The following is a 25,543-nucleotide window of genomic DNA, read 5'->3' as shown; positions in this document are numbered from 1 at the left end:
CCCGCATTCGTTTTGCGCAACGAAAAGACAAATCCGCACCACGTTGGCGTCTGGAAACTTTCCCCAGGCCGTTTCCACGTTACAGCTCGTCTTCTCCCGCTCCGTTTTCTGGCTTACCCGAGCTGCCTTGTAAACGTGGCGATCCGATGGCCCATGTCGTCTCCTCCCACAATACGAGAGGGACGGAAGGAGGCACTCTCGACCAATCGCAGGAGACGTAATATAGAGGGGCGCGGAAGAGCCCTGGTTTCCAAGCCCACTCCTGAGTGGCTGGGGCGGGGGGATTCCTCACCCGGCCCAAATTAGGTCATTCATGTGCGTTCCAAAAGCGAGATTTTCTCTGCCGGAATTGTGCAATGGGGGGCTGGGAGAGAAGGGCAACCCCACACTGAGTCTTCTGTGTGGGAGCTGTGAGAGATACGCGAGGCGAGTCCTGCAGCTCTGGGCGCCAAGACGTGTGCATGCTTTTGCAGGTAAAGAAGCCAGCGTGACTTAACTTGTAGGCTCGACACTTTCTACCGCTTTGATTCCCTTCTCCACGTTGCTGTGTGGTCCCGCACTCGGGGGCACCGATCAACCCCCTGGGGAGACAAAAGCATGGGCTTGAAAGAAACTCTTCGCTGCCTAGCGGTGGGGCTGGCGCTGCTGGCGCTTTGCATCCGAGGGTCCTTTGGCGTGCCCACTTTCAGGAAGGAGAGGGGCGTGCATCCTGACCCCGAGCTCAGCGATCGACAGCACGAAGATAACCAGAGCTTCCAGTACGACCACGAAGCTTTCCTGGGCAAAGAAGAAGCCAAAACTTTCGATCAGCTCACCCCAGAAGAAAGCAAAGAAAGACTGGGGTAAGACCGAACTCTGAAGAGACTGGAGGCGAAAGAGCAACCCTATGAATGTTATGGCAGTAGTAGTAGTAGTAGTAGTAGTAGTATTAATAATAATAATAATAATAATAATAACCGCCCCGTGGATAATGCGTAAGTCCCGTTCACACACCGGCTGAGCTACTCTTAGACCGCCCTCCAGATACTGCAAACCGTTAGGTCGTTATAACTTAGCTTCAGTGTAAGGAAAGTTAGGCTTTCCCAACCAGAGGAACTCGGTAAAGCGGGGGAAGAAGCTGGTTGCCATGATTTGCTGATAACGTGGCAGAGGGGAGGTCCAACCCATTGCCGCTCAGAAAGCGGAGTTTGTTCTCGGAAGGGCATCATCCATGAATGGGAGGGCTTCCTCCTTTTTTGTGTAGGAGATTAAAGCCTGGGCTCAACTTTTTAAAAAGTAAAGTGCATGAAGTTTGCTGTTAATTGCAAACCCTTCCACTGGGTTTGCTGATGTATTACAGCAAAAGAAACCAGTGATTATCTTAAGATTCTAATTGCAGCAGAAGTTTTAACGGGCTGGATTTCATCAGATACATGAAATGTTATCTCAAGTTGGCAAAACTTGTACTAGTTACAGGAAGGTGCTGATGTGACAATTATTGCAAGACTGAGACTAGATGTTGCAGTGTCAAATCACTTTCAGTTGCATAAGTGATAGACCAGAAGGAAGAGGTTTAATCTGGTATTAAATTGTGGTTGGAGGCATTTCAGTCTATCTTTGGAAGTTAAACAACAAGCTTTAAAACTGACCTGTTAAAGCTAAAAAGTTTCAAAGAGAGAGTTTGGAACTTCAGGACAGATTAGACACTGCCAAACATGGTTTGGGAGTGGTCAATTCTTTGCAAGAAGCCACTGCCTCTCTTTAGGTCTTTGACCTACTTTGCCAATTCAGTTGGGAAGGGCTTGTCATTAAGCTGTTCTTTTACCTGCCCCCTAATGTGCTTATTTATTGCATGTTGTCCAAGCAACTTTTAGTTTTCCTCTTCACAACAATTTTGTCTTCTACCCTCTGAAAAACTGGTCCATGATCACTCCCTCATAGCTAAGTAGGGATTTGAGCTTGGATTGCCTCAGGCCTAGTCTAATCCTCCTAACCACTATACTACTTCAAGTTCTTTTAAAAGGTGGTCTGCATATTTTCATACCCTGCTACAGTCAGGTCAAACTCAGTCCTTGGACTGAAGGTGGGGAAAGCTGATACAGCAGAGTCAAAGCTCCAGTGTCACTCAGAAAAGAGGGTGGCTCAAAAGCAAGGTCTTAGGTGAAGTCGAGGTCCAAACAACATACAGAAGCAGGCAAAAGCCAAAAATTAGGGTCCAACAGCCTAATTAGGGTCCAACAGCCAGAAACCCCAGGAGCTGAAAAGCAGCATCTCAACTGAGGATTTATATAATCTGGTCTCTTGGTCCCCATAGAAGTAGCAAATGCATAGTTCTGCTCTTAAAGGGTTCTTTACTCTCATTGGGTACACTACTCATGAGAAGCTCACTAGTTCAGGTGTTCAAGTATGCGCTATTTGCCAGGTGGCTGTCTGAGCCCGTACTTTCTGTTGTCTCCACCATCTGAGCCTGGAGGTGGGTTCTCCTTGCCTCTAATTTGGAAAGGGGTTTGTTGTTGTTTTTTACTGGTGAGTTAGGGGCCCAGCTCCTAGGTTCATTGCAGGATACTGGGAGCTTCCTGGGCAATACCAGAGATGTGAGATTCTGTCTGTCTTTCAGGGTCCTTTGGTTTTGTGGTGTGTGGGTTCTCATCTGTGGAGGCCTTGTCCTGGATTGGGGAAGACCTAGGCATGACATAAAATTAGGACAAGCATAGCTCTTGCATTGCTTTTAGCCTTACTTTTCTATAGACCTACCCCCTCCTGGGCCATCTAGTCTGACTCCCAGCTCCAGCCATCTCCACTCACAACATGCCTACCATGTACATGTCCAGTCCATCCTTGAACACCCTCACCAATGGGACTTCAACCACCACCCATGGAAGCCCATTCCATATCCTTAGGGTCCTAGCTGTCAGGAAGTACTTCCTGGCATCCAAATTAAACCTTGATTCCCTGAGCTTTGCTCCATTAGAATGCATCATGCCCTCCTCAGGGGAAAACAGGTCTCTACCCACCCCGTGTGACACCCCTTCACATACCTGTATGTTGCCAACAGATCCCCTCAGAGTCTCCTCTTCTCCAGGCTGAAAAGACTCAGTTCCCTCAGTCTCATCTCATATGGCTTTCTCTGCAATCTGTCCACCATCTTTGTGGCCCTATGCTATACCGATTCTAACCTGGCTCTATCCTTCCTGTAATGTGGAGGCCAGAACTGAACACAATACTCCAGTTGCAGGTGTACCAGAGTTGTATAGAGTGGTAGAAATACTTCTCTCGATCTAGAAGCCACACTTCTGGCTATGCAACCAAGGGTGGCATTTACCCTCTTGATGGCCACATCACACGGCTGACTCATGTTTAGCCTGCAGTCGATCAGTACCCCAAGATCTGTTTCACTAGTGCTCCTCTCCAGCCACTTGTCCCTTAACCTGTACTTATGACACCCATTCCTATGCCTCAAGTGTAAGACCTTGCACTTATCCACATTGAACGCCATCCTGTTGTCTTTCATAGTCTGTCCAGATCCTTCTGGATCTGATGTACCTGCTCTTCAGATGTGGCCACTGCCCCCATTTTAATATTGTCTGCGAATTTGATCAGCAGACTAGTCACCCCATCTTCCAGGTCATTGATGAAAAGATTGAACAGGATTGGTCCCAGGAGACTCCTGGAGGGACTCCACTTGTTACTGGCCACCGTCCCGATGATTCCCCACTAATAGTTACCCTCTGTCCAATCCCTTGGACAGTGCATTGGTCTATCCCAAAACTCCTCAATTTCTCAACCAGGATATCATGCAGCACTTTGTCAAAGGCCTTGCTGAAATCCAGATATACCACATCCACTGCGTACCCTCCGTCGACCTTGAAACTATGTCATAGAATTCCACAAGATTTGTCTGGCAAGACCTGTTTTTGCGGAAGTCGTGTTGTATAGCTGCCAACCTCTCTTCCCTAACAAGGTTTACCAAGTCTCTTGATATTATGAGCCTTTCCAATGTCTTTCCTACAATGGATGTAAGGCTAACTGTTGTGTAATTCTCTATGTCCCCTCTACTACCCTTTTTGAAAATTGGGACCACTGATGCCACCCTCCAGTCCTCTGGAACCTCATCTGTTCTCCACAAGGCCTCAAAAATGGAGGCCAATGGGCACAAGAGATCCCCCGCCAACTCCTGAAGTACCCTCAGGTGTAACCTGTGAAGACCCGGCGCCTTTGTAATGTCCAGTGCCCTGAGGAGCTCCTTAACTTCTAGGGGGGCGATTCTAATCTCTACCCCTAAATCCCCAGCCTCATCCAGCCCCCCATGTATATCTCCTGCATCCTGCTTTGGAAAGAACACAGAGGCAAAATAGTCATTTAGCTTCTGTGCCTGTTCCCTCACATCAGTCAATGAATCCCCTTCCTCCTTATTAAGCGGTCCCACTGTCTGTCTCCCCTTCCTCTTGCTTTTTACGTGTTGATAGAAGCCCTTTCTGTTGCTCCTGATATTCTTTTCAAGTCTCAGCTCATAATCAGCCTTAGCCTTGCAAATAATCCTTCTGCAACGGGCCTCCTTCTCCCAGTATACCCTTTCGTCTATTTGCCCCAGTGCCCATTTCCTGTGAAGGTTCCTCTTATGTCTAAACCCTCTTACCACCTCCTTTTGCATCCAAGGCAGCTCTCTCCTTTGCCTCCCTGCCTTACTAACTAGCAGTATTGTCAAGGCTTGTGCTTCCAAGACCTCCCTTTTGAGTGCCATCCACTCCTTGCCTTCCAATACCCTCTCCCAGGAGACTTTCCCCAGTCTGGCCTTCAATCAACCAAAGTTGGCCCTTGTGAAGTTCCAGCTCCTAGTACTCGACCTGCTCCTCATCCCCATTCCCATGATCTCAAAGTGGACTGATCACTTGCATCCAGAGCTCCCCCTAATCTGCACCCCATCTCTCAGTTCCTCCCTGTTCATCAAGACCAAGTTAAGGGTATTTAACCCCCCTCCCTTGTGGCCTCCTGGACCCTTTGCATGAAAAACCCTCCATCTATAGAATCTAGGTAGTGACGTGACCTAGCTGTCACCGCTGAGCGAGTCTCCTAACTAATATCTGGGAGATTGAAGTCTCCCATAATTACTGTGTCCCTCCCCTGAGATATCCTTCGAATCTGGTCTGTCAGGACCTCATCCAGGGTCTCAAGTTGACCTGGAGGGTGACAACATACCCCCACTGTCAGGCCCCTCCTCACTCAGACTACCTCTACCAGATACTCATCTGTGCCGCATTCCATCTCACTGCATCCTATCCCTTCCCTGACATATAAAGCTACGCCCCCTCACCTCTTTCCCTTCCTGTCCTTTCTAAACAGGTGATACCCCTCTATGTTTACATTCCAGTCTTGCCTTTCATCCCACCAAGTTTCCATGATTTCCACCAGGCCATATGCTCCTATTGTACACTTGCTTACACTGGACCACATTTGCCATTGAGATGCCCATTCTCCCAGTTTAGAGAGATCCTTTAGAAGTTGCTCATAACTTCCCTAAATAGTTTGGTATCATCAACAAACTTGGCCACTTCACTGAACAGGTTGAGAAGTATTGGTCCTAATACAGAACCCTGTGGGGCACCCCCATTTAGAACTCTTCATTGGGAGAAATTAACATTTATTCCAACCCTCTGCTTTCTTTTCTTTAACCAGTTACTGATGAGGTTATATGAGGATCTCCCCTCTTATTGCATGACTGCTTAAGTTTGCTCAGGAATCTTTGGTATAGGACTTTGTCATGGAATACTAGAGTTGGATGGGACCAAGAGGGCCATTGAGCCCAACCACCCCAATCAGATGAACATCCTGTTTCACCTTGAATGTCTCTAGTGTGGGAGAGCCCACAATCTCTCTAGGAAACTGGTTTCACTTCTGTATTGCTCTGGCAATGAGGACACTTTCCCTCATATCTAGCCTGAATCTGGGTTGTCTCAACTTGAGTTTACTATTCTGTGTCCTACACTCTGGTATCAGTGAAAAGAGATCTTGAAGTTCTTCTCTGTGGCAGCCTTTGTGGTACTTATAGAATGATATCATATCTCCCCTCAGCCTTTTCTTCTCAAGGCTGAACATACCCAGTTCTCTCATTGGCAAATGCCTTTTGGAAGTCCAGATAAATGGTGCCTACTTGATCCACATGTTCACTGACACTCTTAAAGAACTCTTAATAGGCTTGCATGACAGGATTTAGCTTTGCCAAAACCATGTTGAATCTTTTAAAGTAAGGCTTATCCCTCTATATGCTTACTGATGCTAATAATGCTTTCAACTAATTTACCAGAACAGTGATTGAGTTACTATTCATTTACTATTAAATTCTTACTCAGCATCAGGACAGATGCTGGCCCTGAATATAATAAGGTCAACAGTTGCTAACTCAACACTGAAGGTAATTTTGTTCATGATCCTAATGTTTACTGCAAAGTAAGTCTGACTGTGTTCAGTGGAACTTACTCTTACCTGAGTAAGCATGCAATCTCATACATGAGTTTTTAGATTAAATGCGTTGTAATTCCAATAAACTTTTTGTCATATGCTGTCACATGGGATGCATATAATAAGCTTTTCACTATGTCCATTGTTCACACCATTATTATAGCATTGTTTATTCTAAGTCTATATACATTTCAAAATTATTTTTAAAACGTTTTAAAATATATAACTGAAAAACAAACAGTGTCCTCATTAGGCAGATTAACAATCAGAACCTGTAGATCCCAATATGCAAGACTGGTTCTGACCCACCTGCATTGGCTGCCTTTATGCTTCCTGGCCCAATTCAAGAATTGATTGCTGGTTTTAACCTATAAAGCCCTACATGACTTAGGACTGCAATACCTGTCAGAGTGCCTCTCCCAAGCCCACTCTACCAATGGGACCTTTCTCTGAATGCCAGTCTGAGTGCTACACTCAACCTCTGGAGCTTTCCTCCAGGTGCCAACTCCTTGACAGGCTCAGAGGGTGGCATCTAGAGGGAGGGCCTTTTCTGTGGTGGCCCCTCATCTTTGGAATGGTCTCCCTGCTGCAGCCTGCCTGATGCCAGATTTACCATATTTTTGGCTCCAGGTCAAGGCAACCCTCTTTACAGTGGTCATCAAAGATCTCTATGGTTAACCAGGAGCCTGAGGGGAAGAATCCTGCTGATTCTTTTTCTTGCCATGTCTTTTTATTTTATTTTTACTTTCTTTTAAGCTATTTTAATTAAATTTAAATTCTTTTAACACTGTTGTTTTAGGGTATTTGTATTCTATTTTATTGTTTGGTGTTAACCACCTGAGAGCTTCAGTTATGGGACAGTATAGAAATGAAATAAGTAATAATAGTACTAATGTCTACTATTAGACATTGTGAAGGGTGGGATATGAAAGAGATAGATGGATGGATGCACAGAATTTGGAAAGAAAGGAATAATATCTGCAATAAGTCTAGAAAAAAAGTTTTTAAGAACTATATATGAAACAAAAGTTCTCTTCAGAGTTTATTTTTTATTTATTTATTAGGGACATTTCTATGCTGTTCTATACAAACATCTCAGGATACAAAACAGGATAGTGGCAGCATACAAAATACAATATAAATATCCAATAAAACCAATATTAAACCACATTTAATACATAAAATACAGGGGAAATGAAAAAGTTTTGGCCTGGCACCCAAATGGATAAAGCATCAGCACCAGACGCACCTCTCTGAAAAGCAGGTTCCTGCAACTACTTTGTTGCTCTAAGTAGTATTATTTCCTTGCTAACAACAAAACTCTTGTTCCCATCTACAACTTGTTGTACGTAACAGAGCCAGCTCTACCATTAGGCAACATGTATCTGCATAGAGTGGGCTGTGTGCCCCATAGCCGTCTCTCCTTTGTGCTTGACTATAAGTGTAACCATAAATGTTCCCTTCCTTTAGACTTGTCTTTCCCAACCAAGTGGGTTCCAGATAAACTAGATATTACTCCCTCAAACTGTTTTGGCTGTGCTGGCTGGGACTTATGGGTATTGTGTTCCAAAACATCTGGAGGGCACCAGGTTGCCAGCCCCTGGTAGAGAGAATGGCAAGAACTATCTAGGTAGTCTTCTAGATGCCACCCACAAAAATAGCCTGTGGAGGTTAGAAATCCATGAAAAAATTGAGCCACAGTATTAACTCCAGTTCCTAAATTCAAAAATGCTTATAGTCCATGTGAGTGATGTCATCTTCCAAAATGGGTTGCTCACAGTAGTAGAAGTCCAGTAATGGAAACTTACCTCTTGCAAACATCATGGCAGAGTATAGTTAGATCATAGCTGTTGTGCATGTTTTTCATGTAGAGAGTCTTAAGTTTAAATTGCAGGGTAAGACTCTAGCATGGAACCCAGGTGAGCCATTGCGAGATAGTACTGAGATAGGTAGATAATTACCTAGGTAGATATGCATGAAAATTCTTACAAAGAGTCTAATCCTCAGTTTTCTTTCCCCACGGTTGCAGGAAAATTGTTGATCGGATTGATGATAACAAAGATGGCTTTGTCACAACCGAAGAACTGAAAAACTGGATCAAACGAGTACAGAAACGCCATATTTTTGAAAATGTGGCTAAGGTCTGGAAGGATTATGACCTCAACAAGGACAATAAAATTTCCTGGGAAGAATATAAACAAGCCACATATGGGTATTTCCTGGGTGAGAAAATTCAAGACATAAATTTGGGCTAATGTGGCTCATAGAGCGCAGCTCCTGTAATCTTGCCTCTGAGGGACAAAGCACTGCTACTTTAACCCTATATCTGGTAGCTCTGTCTTTGAAAATGTTTGCTTTAGAGTAATGCAGGACGCCTAATCCAAATTGGACCCTAGCATTTGGGGTAGCAGGTTTTTAAGGTGTGGACTGCAGCTCTGGGGCCTATGCTAAAGTAAAACATGAAAACAAAGTCATAGTTGCTAGATACAGTTTTAAGGTAGGATTATCATTCCCTAACATTGCTCCAAGGAACAGAGTGAGACACTAGTAACATTATGGTAGCCTCTGACCCAGTACATATGACATAGCAAGTTGTTGTTGGTTAATTAACCCACAATTAGCCAAGGTGTGTGTGGCCACCATTTTGATCAGAGGTTATGCCTGTTGCAGAAACACCGTCATTGAAGAATATTCAAGAGCTAAATGATTCTTTGCAGTAGCAGTTCAATGAGGGTGGATCTGCCCTTAAATAACCCCCAGTGACCAGGTTGAGATGACACAGGATTGGACCAGGTTCAGATGACACAATTACAATTGGCAGTCTCATACACCAGCATGCGTCACTGTGGTTAAAATAACCTGCATTGGCCCTGTGTGGTAGCAGTTGCTTTATTTTTTCTGCAGTAGCTACCGTATTTTCATTTATTGTTTTGATCAGTTCTCATTGGCTCTGTAAGCCCCTTGAGTGCCATTTTGATACAAAAGTGAGGTACTAATAAAATATACTGCTATAATTCTTATGGGGGTTGATGCAAAAGGAATTGCCTCAGAACTTCTTAAAATACTATTTTCTTTGATGTTTCCTGTTTTAGTGCCAGACAGTGGCAGTGAGAATAGCAGATGTTCTATGTGAGGGATGGAAGGGGAAGCAGGCAACTAGAAAGGAATGCCGGTGGGCTACCATGGCATTACAGTGCTTGGCTAGTAAAGGGGATGGCCTGTGTTAGAAGCTTGGGGGTTCCTTTTGTGTGGGGTTAGGGAAGGATGCTTTAGGTTAGGAATGAGCAGAAGGCAGCTCTTCATATGATTTGGACTTCAGTGCCTAGAAGCCCCTGCCAACATGGCCAATCATCAGGAATGCTAGGAACTGAAGTCTAAAACAATTCTGCCCAGACCTGTTTAGATCAACCTTCCCCAGCTTCTTACCTTCCAAGTGTTTGGACTTCAACTCCCATCATCTCTAGCAGCATGGCTGAAGGTCAGCAATGCTGTGAGTTATAGTCTAAAAAGTCAGGTATAGCAGGCAGCACTCAGATCTTGGTTACTCTTGGCACTTCTGTTTGTCTCATCTCATTTTGATTATCCTGGTTTCCTAGAAAATGCTGCAGAGTTTCAAGATGCAACAGAGCAACACAATTTTAAAAAAATGCTGCCTAGGGATGAAAGAAGATTCAAAAGAGCTGACCTGGATGGTGACTTAGAAGCCACCCGTGAGGAGTTCACAGCTTTCCTTCACCCGGAAGAGTTTGAACATATGAAGGACATTGTTGTTCTTGTAAGCAACATTGGATCCAATCTCCTATCTTTGGGTTTCCATTTACTGAATAGATTTGAAAGCCAGCGTCCTCAGCTTTGAGGGCAAGGGTTCCCAAACAATCGTCACTGGCAGTTTTGACAGGAAGGAAAACTATTTGAGGAATCTCGCTTTGTTTTGTTAAAAGCAGAGGTGCATGAGAAACTCATTTCAGCATGTTTAAGACCAGAATTTCCTTTCTTCACACCTTCCAAATACAATCTGCAATTTATTCCCAAGTTTTCAATGTGGTTTGTGCTGTGAAACATGTTAAAAATGCATACATTAGAAAAATAAGCCTGAGAAAGTGTATATTCCTTCAAAAAGTATATACAACATAGTTTAATCAATGGGAGGATATTGTATACTTTTGAATAGGCATTCATCTGCATATCCTGCCATTGTAGTGTAGTGATTAAGAGTGCAGGACTGGGATACAGGATATCTGGGTGCTAGTCTGCACTTAGCCGTGAAGCCCACTGGGTAACTTTGGGCCAGTCACTGCCTCTCAGCTTAACCTACCTCACAGGGTTGTTGTGAGCTCAGAAAGGAAAGGAGGAGATACTTGTAAACTGCCTTGGATTTCTTCCTAGAGGAAGAAAGCCAGGATATACATGTAACCTCCTCCTCCTCGTTCTCCTCCTCCTCGTCCTCCTCTAGTATTTCACAGCCCCATCATTGTTTCAGCACCACAGGACAAGACCACTCTAATGGCCCTTAAGATGAGGTGGTCCCAGTTTTCTCTTCATGGGCACCTTGCTGTTCCTCAAATACCTTTGGAGGTCACCTAGGGGCTTCCTGAGAACTGCCTTATACTGAGTTAGACCAGTGGTCCTTGTAGGCCAGTACTGTCAGCACTGACTGGCGGTGGTTTTCTAGGGTTTCAGACAGGGGTCTTTCCCTTCCCTGTCTGGAGATGCTGGATTGAACCTGCAACCTCTTGCATGTGAAGCGTGTGCCCTGCCCCTGCGCTGTGTCCCACCATAGGAAGTGTGAGTAGTGCTCCCTTCCTGATTCAGAGGGTTTTAACCCAGCTTGGAAAAGGATTTGGGTACCTTTGAATATCTAATGGTACAAATGCATATACAGTGGTACCTCGGTTCACGAATGCCTCAGTTCACGACCAAATCAGGTCGCAAACAAAAATTTCATAAAAATTTTGACTCGGGTTGCAAACTGTGCATTGAGTGGCGACTGCGATCACGGCCATCCCCCCGCCCCCCCACTGGAATGGGGAGATGGCTGTGATCATGCTGGGGGCAGGGGAGAGATGATCGAGATTGCCCCCTTCTTTCCTGCATGAGTGCGTCCGTGATTGTGCCCGTCTTTCCTGCAGGAGCACAACTGCAATCTCGGCCATCTCCCCGTCCCCCAGCATGATCGCACCTTTCTCTCCCCATGAGTGCCCCTGTGTTTGTGCCCATCGCTCTCCCCCACACACACCCATGTTCGCGCCCATCTCTCCCCCCCCCTCAGCGCACCGGGATGACAGGCACAATCCTGGTCATGCTGGGGCGGCGGGGAGATGGCCACAATCTTTGTTGTTCTTTGCTTCACATTTTTCTGATTTAAAAAATAGTTACAGAAATTGAACTTGGCTCATGACCAATTTGGGTCACAACCAGAGTCCTGGAATGGATTAGGTTTGTGAGCCAAGGTACCACTGTATGTTTAAACAGTAAGAAAACCTCCCACACTGGCTGGGTGACTCTGGAGTTTAGAGGAAGTTTTTCTGTCAAAACATCCATAGGATTTCACGCTTACAGTATTCAAACTCCTGCTTTAATATCATAACATATTCACATAATTAAATGGTACAAGTGTTACAGAAGGCCTTCTATCTAAATTTATCAGCATAGTGAACTTCCTAAAATAAAACAGATTTTGCATATGGTTTATGGCAGGACCTTGAAAAGAGGTCATGACATAAAACATAATTATTGATATTTACTGTATGGTTGTTGCATTTTTTAAAAGAATGGATCAATTGATGTAAAGTGACAGCTCCAAAGGAAAGAGTTTTACTATCAGTTTGGGCAAAAAATACACACCTTAGTAATGACAGTTATTTTTCTTTATTGTGACAGGAAACGCTGGAGGACATAGACAAAAATGAAGATGGATTTGTAGATCAAGATGAATACATTGGTAAGTCATGATATGGAGATGTCTTATATTTGTTATAGAAAAGTTTTCTTAGGGCCAGTGTGGATGCTCTTCACCCCTAGTGTGATGGCTGTAGGTGCAGAGGTTGCAGAATGCACATCCAGTAAACGTGTGTGTCACACCGTGAGGTCTTCTGGAGATTTGAGCATGGACGTGATGTTTGCACAGGTTCTTCATGCATAAAATCTAATGTTCATAATCCCGATCCATGTAATCAGTATCACCTGTTCAGTATGGAAATCAACTGTGCAACTCAGATCTATCCATGGGTAATTGGCACATGGACTTGCAGTGGCCAGGTGCGCGCACCTGAAGCAATGGGCAAAGTGTACATGTGGAGTCACTGCAACCATCCTTTAGCAATTTGAGAAATATGAGGGATCATTTGGAAAGCATACCTTTGGAGTAGAAAAATGGGAATCAGGGTTTTCTTGACTTCATTACTACACAATTTGAAAAGTATGAAATGGGTGCTGCTTTTCGTATACTAGCTAAAGTGTCAGACAAAGATGAGAGAAGCCCAGTTCAAATGCCAACTCATCCATGAAACTACCTGGCTGAACCTGAGCCAGTCACACTTCCTCAGTTTAATTTACCCCCTGGTATTTTATAGGAAAGGAAAAGGCTTGCATTTTGCTCCCATCTGCATTCCCTTGCTTAAACTTGCAGCATGATTAGACTCTTTCAATTCAAAAAGGGAAAGCCTTGGGACATGGGACTGTATTTGACACATCTGGTTTGGGTCTCAAGTGATAAATCCACATGTGGCACCATTGGTCTTCCATTCCTTATTGTAGAAGCGCATGTCTTCAGAGAGATGGTCATGTCAACTCTATATATGGCAAAAAAGGCATAACATGAATGCATTACATGAAATGTGCCCCTACTGATTTCCTAGTGTGCTTGCATTTCCAGAGCACCATTGGCATTTGTGACAGAGTCCTTAGTGTTCTGTACTAAGGAGTTAAAAGGAAGGCTAATTAAGAAGTCCTTCTCTTGCACAGACTATTTTTAAGCCTTTCTAAAAGCCATCCAGTTTCATGTAGCTGATTTTTGTTTCCCTAAGTTTCCTCTTGCATTTTTATTCCCTCTACTGCTCTTGCTCGTTTGATTCTGATGTTATTTGCGCAGACACTTGCTGGCAGAGACAAGATGCAATGCTGCTCTGGGTCATTTTTCCTCCCATACTTCTGAACCTAGCATAAAAGATTGTGATTGCATCTTAAGAGGGGATCTTGGAAGAACTATGACTCCCTATTTTTTCCATTCTTAGAAGAAACCCACTGGGTGAGAGGCAGCACGGGCCAAAGTTCTCCTTTATGTTTTATTATTTTAAAAGTTCCTCCATCAGAGGAGATAAATAATCAAGGATGATAACATGACACAGAACTTTTATCAAAAAACCACAGAAATCATAAGAAATGCAGCCATCATGAATGAACAATTTACAGAAGGTATAGGGAGCCTCCAGAGGTTTGGAGTCCCAGCCAACTTGGCCAATGGTAAAAGTGATGGGATTTGAAGGCCAAAATATCCGAAGGGCAGCAAGCTTTTACCCTTGGCCTGCAACTTTTAGCAGGGGAAAAGGCAGAGAATTTCTTGTTAGCCTTTGAGAAGCATAGTCATAAGTGTTGCAGATGGAATATGACCCGGTTCAGGCACTTTCTTGGCTGTCAGTAGTGGAGACATACTCTTTTCCAACATGTATGGGTTCTACTGTGCAACATGGGCACTCCACATGGAAGCCCACACGTGTGGTTTCCCATTTCACACATTATGCGTACTCCCTCAAACAAACAAGAGGGAGAGAATCGTGCAAACTGGGCTTTCATAAATACAGACCTCTGCATGGATTATGACTTCACAGATTGCCTTGGCTGTATAAAGGGTGGACAGACGTGTTGCTCTCTCGTTCCAAGACTTTCCAGCCGGAGAAGTATCTGCACAGGGCTTATGCATCCTCATATTTTCTACAAACATGAATCGTAATAGGGCAATAGCCAGGGGAATATGCCTGATGTAGACCCCCAGCAGCCTCCACAAGAATTTTATTGCCCTTATAATAAGATACAGTTGAGCATTACAGAATGTACAATGCAGTCTCAGTAACATTTTGCTTGTCAGCCTTCCCACAAAATACTCAGTCCTTTGTGGCAAATCAACAGCATTCAAATAAAAAAGAACAAGTCTTCCAGTGTACCAGAGATTCTGTTTCTACTCATCTGGATGCAAATGAGCAGTGATTTTCAAGCCTAGTTTAAGTGAGTATTCTAGAGTGGATATTGGGCGATAGTTGCTTCCCAAGGCCTTGCTGAGTGGGAACTCCTTTCCCATCTTATTCTGGCTGGTCCTGATAAGGTAGTTGGACAATTCTCTGATGATATGTCATGATGATGAAAGGTAAGAGGCGAGGCTGATAAGATGCAATTATAATTTAATTGGTAATTACTGACATGTTGCAGCTGTCTTCATCAGGGAACTTTATCCATCAGTTAGCTAGAAAATCATATTTCTTCATATACCCTACATAAGAAATTGTCTCTAAACTTGATGCATTGAAAATTACCTATTAAATTATAATTTCACTTTGGTGGCTTTTCTTCTTGCTTCTTTCTTGTTATTGGTGTAGTCTCCTTGTTGTTTGTTGTGGATATAGTACAGATTAGAACAGGAAATGTAGCTAGCAGCAACAAAGGTGGTTTATAAAGTTTGTGTGAGATATTTAAGCTTGTAGGGTGGAAGGGGAGTTGCTTTATTCAAAATGGTGATCGGTATTATCATTCCAAGATCAGCTGAAGGGAACTGAAAGTTGCCACCCAGCAAACTCAAACAGACACAGAGCGAGCAGTTCAGAATGATGGAATGAAGTTCCAGGCCCTCCCCTCTGAAATGTGTTTTCTCTTTGCCTTTGCTCCATTACCAACATTCATTATAATCTAGACAAACCAGAGTTCAAATCTAGAATTGTAGAACAAGCTTCAAAACAGAGACTGGGTCTGTATGTAGTAAAAACCAGAGTATGGGTTGTGTATGGGTTGTCAATGAATTGTGGGTTGTCATCATGTACACGTGTTATCTTAGGCTGGGTACAAAACCTGGTGTACATTAACCATGATTAATGTTAGTACATATAGCACCAAACCACAGAATAGAAAAGGGGGAGAGGACAGGCTGTGGTTAGGAAGATGCAATTCCATGGCCCATGTATGATCTCTTAACTGTGGTTAAGTGATGACTTGTGTTCTGTCTCCATAGTCCCTCAGTGGGCATTCCTCTTTATATGGTTTTCCCAAACCAGGTCTATACATAAAATTCTTCTCTTAATAACTTTTGGAACCTGTAAGACATCCTGCCTCAACTGCTATAACAGGGATGCCAAACATCAGACTTGGGATTAAATCTGACCTGCCTAGGGTCTCAGTCCAGTACTCTGGAGTACCCTGGAAGGCCATGTCCCCTACCCTGGCCTCATCCCCTTTCCCCAGACTACTGATGGGTACTTTCCCCCTTTTTATGTAGCTTTCCTTATTGTGAAATGTTGGCATACTTATCCTAAAGATAAATTACTAGTAGTAAGAACTTAAAACTAAAGTAAACTGGCAGATTTGGTATTTTGGCCTTGCCCCTTTTGCCTTAAGCCACAGCTGTTAGGTCCCTGAGACCTTCTTTGAAATTGAATTTGGCCTTTGGGCTGACAGAGGCTTAGCACCCCTGTGCTAGAAGGTCAGGGTGCTTTTTCCTTCATATCAGACTGATAGGTGCCTGATTTTATTTTCTCCTGTAGCATACCCTTGCCTCTTGTCAATATATTTGCTTTGAAAGATTTGGGTTTGGTGGATCTTAGGATGTGGCAGGGTGTGGAAGGAAAAGGATCACCTGGAAAAAGTCTGAGACTCTCCTTTAACTCAATAATTGTCTGATCTTCTTGTAAATCCCTTCCATTTATTTAGAGTGACTCGAACACTTCTGCTTTCTGGTATATTTGCAAACTAAACAGGATTTTGAAATATAATGCTGTTTTTCTCCCACAGCGGATATGTTTGCACATGAAGATGGTGGTCCAGAACCTGACTGGGTAGTCACAGAGCGTGAACAGTTTGCAGATTTTCGGGATCTAAACAAGGATGGGAAGATGGATAAAGAGGAGATTCGGCACTGGATTCTCCCACAGGACTATGATCATGCACTAGCTGAAGCAAGGCACTTAGTATATGAATCAGATGTAGACAAGGTACTTAGTTCTCTGTCAGATTGCATGAACATTAGAGTATTGAAATAATTAGTTTGATTTTACAGAATGTCAACCTACCAAGAATTAAGCCTTAATCACTGGCTGGGAAGACAGCACAGAAGGTTGAGTGTGGGTTGTCACTGAACTGTTGAGTTGTTTGTGAAAACTGGGTTGCTGTGATACCTGAACACAGCCACTTTAACAAGCCATGGTTTGTTAACCACAAACAGCCCATGAAGAGAACCCATTAACTGGGTTCACACATCATGACAAGCAGCACATGCACAGTTTTTTGTGTAGATGTGCCTGAAAGATGATCAGGTTGTTCAAGGTGACTCTCCTCCCATCTGTCATTATCAACCCTCTCAGTCCACCAGCCAGTTTCCCAGGAGGCATCACAATTCTCCTGAGGCTCCTCCGTTTGACAGTCCCAATAATGAACTGAGTTTGTCACACTGCAGCTGTCAAGCAGTCTCTGCTGTACAAACGGAGGGCATGCCCTGAAGCACAGTGGAGCTGGTCAGGCACCCTCCTCTCTTTCTCCAGAGGGGACTGCTTAAGCAGGTGGGGGTACCAGATCTGTGCTTAGGGAAAAGAGGGGGAAATCAGCCGGGCAGTGCTGCAGAAAGGAGCTGCAGCCCCCCTCCATGAGCGCCTGAACGAAACCTCTCCTGTGCTTGAGCCGCAGGGTGAGAAGCAGCCGGGCAGTGCTGTGGATTCTCATTGCAGTGGCAGCAGGAGAATCAACAGAGTGGTGCTTCTCTTTTCCCAGCACCGAGCAGCTGCTTCTGCCTCTAAAAAGATCTTTAGGGCAGGAGGCAAGAGGAGGGAGCACACCTCTGACAGCTGCATCAAATGGCAGCTGTCAGGTGGGCTGCTGGACAAAAGTGGCAATGGACTGATCGTGCCCAGCAGCTCTGTGGTTCTGGCTTCAGTACAGCAGTGAGTTGCATCTTCTGAGAAACCATAGAATAGACCTTTTTTTTTTTTGTTAGTGGTTTCTCAAAACCAAATGTGTCATCCCAAAATACCATGATGGGTTTTCGATGACATGACAAAGCAAAGGTTAAAAAAAGCCATTGCTTATTGTGCCATGCAATTCTGCCTATGGTTTGTTGAGTTATGGACTACAAGTTGTTCATGGTTAGCAAATCATCATTTGTTAGCATGGCTGGGTTCAGTTGACAAATTAACCCACATTTCATCAATAAGCCATGTTTCAGTTACACTTCACATTCATCCTGTCCTATTGTTAAACTGTCCTGAGACTGTCCTGAGACTTCGGTAATGGGACAGTCTACAAAAGTAATAAATAAATATCCTCAGTCCTTGGGTGTGGGTTATCATGTTGCCTGAACCCAATCATTGTAAAAGGAGGTTAGAAAACTGTGAGAAATGTGGGATGTTCATGCATTCCATAAACACATCCTGTGATAGAGATCAGAGCAAGCCAACTGTTGGACACAACTTGAGACTGATGCATGCCTATATTTGCATAGAACTCCATCTTCTGGAATTGTTTGTCTCAGTTGAGAAGCTATTAAGGAATATGTTCTGATAAGGTTCCATTCAATAATCAATGACAACAAATCATGATACATGGGCATACTGGGAAACAGGGAGACTTTTGGTTGAGCTGATCCAAGGATGCCCCTATAACACCCTATTTCAGTTCTTGCCAGCGGTATGTACATCACCAGTGATGCTCCTTTGCTTGTGGATCTTTCTACAGGTGCACTGAAGTTAGGGTGGCTTTATAAAGTACCCTTTGGGTGCAATGCAATAAGCTAGTCATGATTAACTTAATTAACTGGGCTGTTTTGGAAGGGATCTCTTGCTCCCCACCCTGCTCAGGATTTATTTCCCTAGATTTGTTAAGCACCTCAGTGCTTTGCAGATCCTGTTGATCTATTTGCCTTGTGCCTGGGCAGTGCAGTCTGGGCTCCATAAGGATCAACACTCATGCCTGAACTCTGGAAATAGGAATGATATTCATTTGTTATTTATTTATCTGGCATGTTTGTACCTTGCTTAGTCAGAATAATCAAATAGACAAAAACTTGTTGGGTGAAGCAAAGGTGTATGCAAGTCTCCAGGCCACAAGTCCTCAGATGTTCCATCTGCTGCTGAATCATGGGGCCATCACCAGTCTGAAAGGGAATAGCCCAGCCCCAACAGTCTTGCAGGAGAAGGTGTTAGGCCCTGCCTGCACTGCTGGAAAATGCAGGTCAATCTCTTGCAAAAGAAGCACATTCAAATGTTATAGACAAGTAATCCAAACAGATGTTTTGATTAAACTTAAAGAGTTATATTGCCCTATTGTAGAGGAAGAGCCAGGGTGGAGTACTGGTTAGAGTATTGGACTCAAATTCAGGAGATTCAGCCATGATTGCCACTAAACCATGAAGCTTGTTTTGGGCCAGTCACTGACTCTTAGTCCAATTTATCTCTCAGAGTTTTTTGCAAGAAAAATGGAAAAGAGCAGGAGGATTCGGTAAGCCATTTTGGGTTCTTTGCAGGAAAAGGATGAAATATAAATATTTTATTAATGTGTTTATTAATTATAACTGCAGCTTATGCTCGTTGAATATATTGCCTCATCTCTTGAATAACTTTGTTAATGAGACTTTCATGGACACATTTTGGATTTGGTTTCTGACAATGTTTTTACTAGAAGCGGGGTATTTAGGGATTCTTTTATAAAGGGTTTTTTTTTCCAATCCCCCAGGATCAAAAGTTAACCAAAGAAGAGATTCTGGACAACTGGAATATGTTTGTTGGAAGCCAAGCTACAAATTATGGAGAAGACCTCACAAAAGACCATGATGAACTATGATATTATTTGAAAAACAAATATATCAGAGACTTGAATCTGGTTTTCCTGTATGTGACCAAAGTAACAGGCAGACTGGTTTTGCACCAATATATATATTATATTTTAACAAAGCTATACTGTTAGCACTGTCAGACGCAATAGTTACCACTTTGTTTTATTTGCACATTTTAATGATAGATTTCAGCATAATTTGGAAAATGCACTTTCCAATTACAGCTTGACACATTTCACCTCAGTCCTAAATACATGAAGTTGGACCTGACTTGCAAAACACAGTACAATAGACTAGCCTCACATATTATATTCATTCTTGGCATGCACTGCCTCCCACTGCAGGTGCTGATAATGAGCTTGAATGTTTCAGTGCTCCTTGGTGGTGCATCTGAAACCAGCCTCTCAAGGAAGCTTTTCTCCCTGACATGTGGGATTTCTTTGTATGGGAACTTTCCCCATCATGTGGAAGAACATTCACATCTTTCAGTCTGTCACCTACTGCAGAAACATGATGTGAAGAGTTTGGCTGTAGCATTCCCAAACTGGTGCTCTCCAAATGTGTTGGACTATTATTTCCATTACCATCAGCCAACAAAAATGATGGTCATGTGCATGGGGATTATGAGAGTTGTGGTGCAGCTGGAGGGCACTGAGTTAGGGAAGGCTAGTATACAGCAACTCTTAATTCCAGGTGTGGGGGTCGCTCAGGATGTCTGTCTTAGGTCTCCATTCAAAGAACCAGGAGCAGAGCACGAGGCTGGGTGGCCTTCGCGGCACTTCTGACGTCCTTGTCGTCTGCCAGGTACTTGTCACAATCATCCCGATGGTAGCTGTGGAAAGAACATCTCCCAGTGCTCGCTCCCTTCCAGACTGACAAGACAGCTGTCTGTGAGCTACTGAATAGCTCTTTTTTTAGTAAGGTGTTAAGACTCTCTTGTTACATAGCACAGATAAATCCAGCATTTTTTCTTAAAAGGGGGTGGCTGGGAGATACCTAACCTGGTCTTTGTAATAGCAGTATTATGATTCCAGTGGTAAATTGAGAAGTGCAGAAGCTCAGTGTGACAGTCCCCATAGCCATATACTCAAGGATAATCCAAAAGGCAGCTTCTGTGGTGAAACATAAACTAGTTGTAGCAGTTTTCATCTCCACCAGGAGCTGGTCTTTTGTAAGCTGAATGAGTCTTAATTGTCCATTCAAGGCTAGGCCACTCCAAACTATTTTGCAACAGAGAACAATATATTACTGCTGGGAAAACTCGTGTCCTTCAGTTACTGTGAGAATTGGCAGCTAAGCTCAGAGGGGACAGGGAATCCTGGGGGGGGGAGTAGGTGATGTTATCATCCCCACTAGTAAATACGTCCTGGTGCTTCATCCCTGTAAGCCCTGGCTCAGCTACACCACGGACAATGCCATTTTTTCCAGGCTGAAAGAACAAAAAAGAAATGCATTTTATCTACCACAGTCTATGGGCAATTTCTTCATTTCTCCCGCTACCTCATGTGGGGTTAATGGTGTTAAATGATAGAAAAATTTGTAAGCAACACTGCAATGCGGGGATAGCATGGGCAACTAATCTTCACAGAGATACAGAGAGAAAACCTATATGAATGGTGATACTTGCTCACATCATATGCCTGCAATCCTTCCCCTCAAGGATTGCTGTAATTGAACATTTTGTACATACGGATGCCCTGGGCACACTAAGCATATAGGATTTCTTTTTGGTTGCCCTTGTGATTTGGCCAAAAGAGGAGCCATACATTGAATATATTATTAAGGTTGCTTTCTCTCCATTCACAGTCTAGAGGTCCACCCAAAGAAGGCTTTCCACGATCACTTACGACAGGCAAGCCATGTGAGCACATTGCAATCCCATACATCCCTAACAGCCAGCAAGTCTCCCTTGTGATGGCAGCTAATGCTCTGAAAGTAGAGGGCGTTGTGTATTTTAATGCTCACATGCAGCCCTCTGGAAATGGGATTTCGCATTCATTTCAATGGAGAAAGTAGCTTCACTGCATCTTATGTTAATGAGAAACCATTGTGGCTGGGAGAACTCTATGAATAACTCGGAACTTTTGCTTTGGCATAAAGTCATATCCTGAATTAGAACCCATGTCTTGCCTGTGACCATTGGAATGCCAACATCACCGCAGTGTATGATTTCTTTGTTCAAAAGGAACATGCTGTGTAGAGCTGCTATTTTCTACATTTTTTCCAATGTTTGGGAAAGTGATCCACTTCATTTTTTTCTAACCATGTGTGGCTTTGCTGAACTGTTGACTGTGTATGAATGTCACAGTAGAAAATAAAGCAATACTTCCAATCCAGGCCTCTCTTGTACCTCTGGAGAAGCTATGTGGCACTTCATTCTGAGAAGATTTGTTGGTGGTTGTATGTATGTGTATGCATAGAAATACATGCATTGCCATTTGAAGGGGATTTTATGCTATCAGTTAATAAGCTTTTCACCTTGCTGCATTTCATAAGGCATCTGAGCTGTTCCATGTACAATTACATTTTTTGCCTGTATTGACTTGAAGGTATGAACAATAAACACGTAACATTTTTTGAATAACTTTAATAGTGCATTCAGATGATGGTTAGACAGAACTGTAGAATTCCAGATATTTTCATTGCTGACACAATTAGCATATTTCAGGATGCACGGGGCTTCCTTTACCTCATCTCCTGACATACAATGCTGAGCATTTCCCTGCCAGCAGCTTCCAATTGATTGCAAGTAGGGAAACAGAGCAGAAAAATCTAACATCACTTGCTGCAGACACTGAGGGGAACTTGACAAAGGGCTGCCATCTAGGTAATGGGACTTCCCTCTTGGTAGCTGCTAGGCAGTGATGAACATTTACTACTGCTTTACTATCTCACCAATGCTGCTGCATAGGAGTAATGCTTTTATACAAGGAGTGCTCAGGGTTAACCCAGTAGATATTATCTGTTTGGAGTTCCAAATGGCCTTTGGCAAAATCCCTCCCCAAAGACTCCTTAGCAAATTCAGCAGACACTGAATAAGAGGAGAGATCTTATTACTCAATAAATACCGAAAGAACAGAAAGCAGGGAGCAGGAAGAAAAGGCACTACTTGTCATCTTATTCATAAATGATCTGAATTAGGACTGAGCAATGTGATTCAAATTCCATGTGAGGCATAATTACCAGTAATTTGGATCATTGGAGGACATTCTCCTGGTGGTTCCACAGGACCTACGGCCCAATCCACCAGAAGAGCCCTCAGTGTGGACACCTCTTATATGGAACTCGCCTCTGAAGATCAGGCGGGCTCTGGCACTGTGTTTTCAGCTCCTGCTATAGGTGTCTTTGTTTCAGTAAGCCTTCCTTGCTGACCAGACATGGGTTTAATATTATTGTTTCAAATGCATTGTTGTTGTTATCTTTTTAAACATTTTGTTATTCACCAGAATCTATTCAGATACAGAGCAGTATACAAATTATGTACATAAATAAGGAAAGGAATTAAAAATAAAACTGTCAAGATTGTACTCTACTTCTATAAATTTATGGTGCAGCCATACTTAGAGTACTGTCTGGTCTTGGTCACTGCACTCACCATGGATATTATAGAGTAAGGAAAAGTGCAGAAAAGAAGAATGCTAAAGATCAAGGGGCTGAAGTGGTTCCCTTATGAGGAAAGATTTCAACATCTGGGACTGTTTAGCTTAGAAAAGAGATGAGAAAGGGAGATATGATAGAGGTGCACAAAATTATGCACAGTGTGTAGTTGAGCTATGGAATTCACTCCCACAAGATGTAGGGATAGCCACGAATCTTGGATGGCTTTGTAATGGAATTGGGCAAATTAACCTTTCTTGTGCTCTTTTAATCCAGTTTTCAGCAAGGGAGTTGACAGTGCTATTTTCAAAAGGCACCATGTTATCATGTTGTGAGATACAACATTTCTGTCAGGCTAAGGAATGCCGCAAACACCATCTACTGCTCTATGCTGGTTAAATAAAGGCACTCCTTTTCTTGGCAATGGGCACAAAAACCAGACATGCTCACTTGTGGAGCAGGAGCTAAGAAAGGTGTACCTTATGGGCTAGTAGATAAAATAGCAGTTCTGTTTCAGTCAGTGAGCCCAGACACAGTGAGGACCTCATTTCATTGAGAACCGTGAGGTAGAGTCTGCTTCACACTGAAGACTTGGGCATGTCAGGTTCAATAGATTCCAACCAGCAGGAATCAGGTTTACTAGAGAGACAGGAATGGGAACAAAGTGGTACCATGGGGAATTCCTAGTGCTGCTGAGGCTGGAAGTCAAGCCAAACAAGTTGAGTGATATATTGCTCCAATAAATAGCAGACTGTGGCTGAACCTTAAGAAGGTTTGACTTCTTTTAGGCTGATTAGTCCCACCTCCTGATGGATTAAGTTTTTATCCCTTAAAGAGACATGGTTGGTTTGTTTGAGCAAGCTGTCTATTATAATAACATAGAAGTGGATCTGGCAGGGTGGATCCTTTACAGCTAAAATTGTCAAAATTCAAGGATGGCAAGAGAAGTTTCTCTGGACATGGGGGGACCTGGTTCCTGGAGCTTTCCTGGTGAACAAGGCCCTAAGGCACTGGGAATCAACACCTTTTTTGTGGTCAGGCTGGTTCCCTTATTTATTGAGTTGTGAGGATGTACTCTGAGGGTGAAGGGTCAGTGTTCTGAACAATGAAAATGGCTGCCTACGAAGCCCAAGTCCAGTTTGTGGAACTCAGTTGAGAATTAGCAAATAATTTATTTAATTGATTTCTGTATTGCCCAATAGCCAAAACTGTCTGGGTGAGTCACAAAGTACATTAAAATAACAATAAAATTCATCATACTAAAAACTTATTAAAACATCCCCTATAGCCCCCCAAAGTTGTCCATATGGGTCAGCATAGTAAGAGACACCAACCTAAGAGAAGGACTGTATAGACAGTTGTCTATCCTAAATAGACAATGGAAGCAATGCCCCTAAGTTCATTATGCTTAAATACTTGAGTAATATATTGAAGTCTTATCAGTAACATTATGGTGATTTTTAACATAATGATAAAGGGCATAAATGCACCTTTGGAGTTTACCAGTCTCGAAGTATTTAAGTAATCAATACTTGAGAGATCTAACTCATGTGTAAAATATTTACATGTGATTCAGAAGGGCAAAAAGATTGTGCTTGCAGTTCCACTAGCCTGCATGTCTTTTGCAACTGCAGTACCGCTGAGTGAATCTCTGCACTAAATTCTCCTTTCAAGCTCAATGCACTAAGGAAGAGTAACTCTAAAAGAGACTAGGGCTCCTGGGTTTAAATTTAACACTATTTAAGGAAAGCAAACCTTTGCTAGGGGACATAACTGTTAACATTGTGATTTTTCAAGCCTAAGGTTTCTAATGGGGTTTGACTGTTCCAGAGATAACGTATTTTTTTCTAGATAACATATTTCAAGTCCGATTATGAGCAAATGCTACAAAATTTTACTGTAATGTGAAATACTGTAATGTCAGATAGCATTATTTATCTGCTTAATATGACAAAAAGCATTAATTGCTGGGAGCCATGATTCAGTCCAGCAATACGGAAATCCATTTTATGCCTCTCTCATCAGTTATTGCAGATTTCTCCTAATGAATTGTGATGTGAGATTCTGCTGGGAAATGTGTTTGTATTTTTTTCCACCTGCAGGTTCTGTATGCTTGCTGTTGTGACACAGATCCTCCATTAACTAAATGTTTCCATTATGGTAGTGCCATGACACATCAAGGATGCATCTCTTTCCATTTCAATATCTGGGGTAGCCTTAATCATTACTGCACATGCAGTTTTAATTATTAGGATTTACCAAATGGACTAAGTGGCTAATGTTCATTGTTTTAAAGTCCCATTTAACTATTCAATCAGATTAAATGTGTCATCCATTTCTAATCCTGGTAGTATATGCATATCCACACTGAACAGTAGAAAATGCTGCACATGCGGATCTAATAACTTTTACATAAGGATTGCCTTAATGCAGGTGCCTTCCAGAAATTTTGGGCTACAGTTCTCATCAGCCCCAGCCAGCACAATGATTTAT

The 25,543-nt window shown here is 43.0% G+C and overlaps 1 protein-coding gene across 1 annotated transcript; it reads left to right on the top strand.

Annotated features, from left to right (window-relative positions):
• Positions 1-327: 327 nt before the first annotated feature.
• On the top strand, positions 328-22,037 carry RCN1 (reticulocalbin 1). Its single transcript, XM_044425994.1, has 6 exons — positions 328-842; positions 8,465-8,658; positions 10,032-10,210; positions 12,316-12,376; positions 16,426-16,625; positions 19,354-22,037. Exons 1-6 carry the CDS (start codon positions 598-600, stop codon positions 19,459-19,461), a joined length of 987 nt encoding a protein of 328 aa, XP_044281929.1. The 5' UTR covers positions 328-597; the 3' UTR covers positions 19,462-22,037.
• The last annotated feature ends 3,506 nt before the right edge of the window (positions 22,038-25,543 follow it).

The sequence above is a fragment of the Varanus komodoensis genome, unplaced genomic scaffold (assembly GCF_004798865.1).
Source record: "Varanus komodoensis strain SLA01 unplaced genomic scaffold, ASM479886v1 scaffold16, whole genome shotgun sequence".
NCBI classification, from domain to species: domain Eukaryota; kingdom Metazoa; phylum Chordata; class Lepidosauria; order Squamata; family Varanidae; genus Varanus; species Varanus komodoensis.
Note: the sequence above shows the minus strand (reverse complement) of the source record. Positions and strands in the feature narration are given on the sequence as shown.

Coding starts and splice junctions, on each gene's coding strand:
- RCN1 (XM_044425994.1), top strand. CDS start 598: ATGGGCTTGAAAGAAACTCTTCGCTGCCTAGCGGTGGGGCTGGCGCTG. Junction 12,377..16,425: donor AGATCAAGATGAATACATTG/GTAAGTCATGAT, acceptor TTTCTCCCACAG/CGGATATGTTTGCACATGAA. Junction 16,626..19,353: donor ATGAATCAGATGTAGACAAG/GTACTTAGTTCT, acceptor CCAATCCCCCAG/GATCAAAAGTTAACCAAAGA.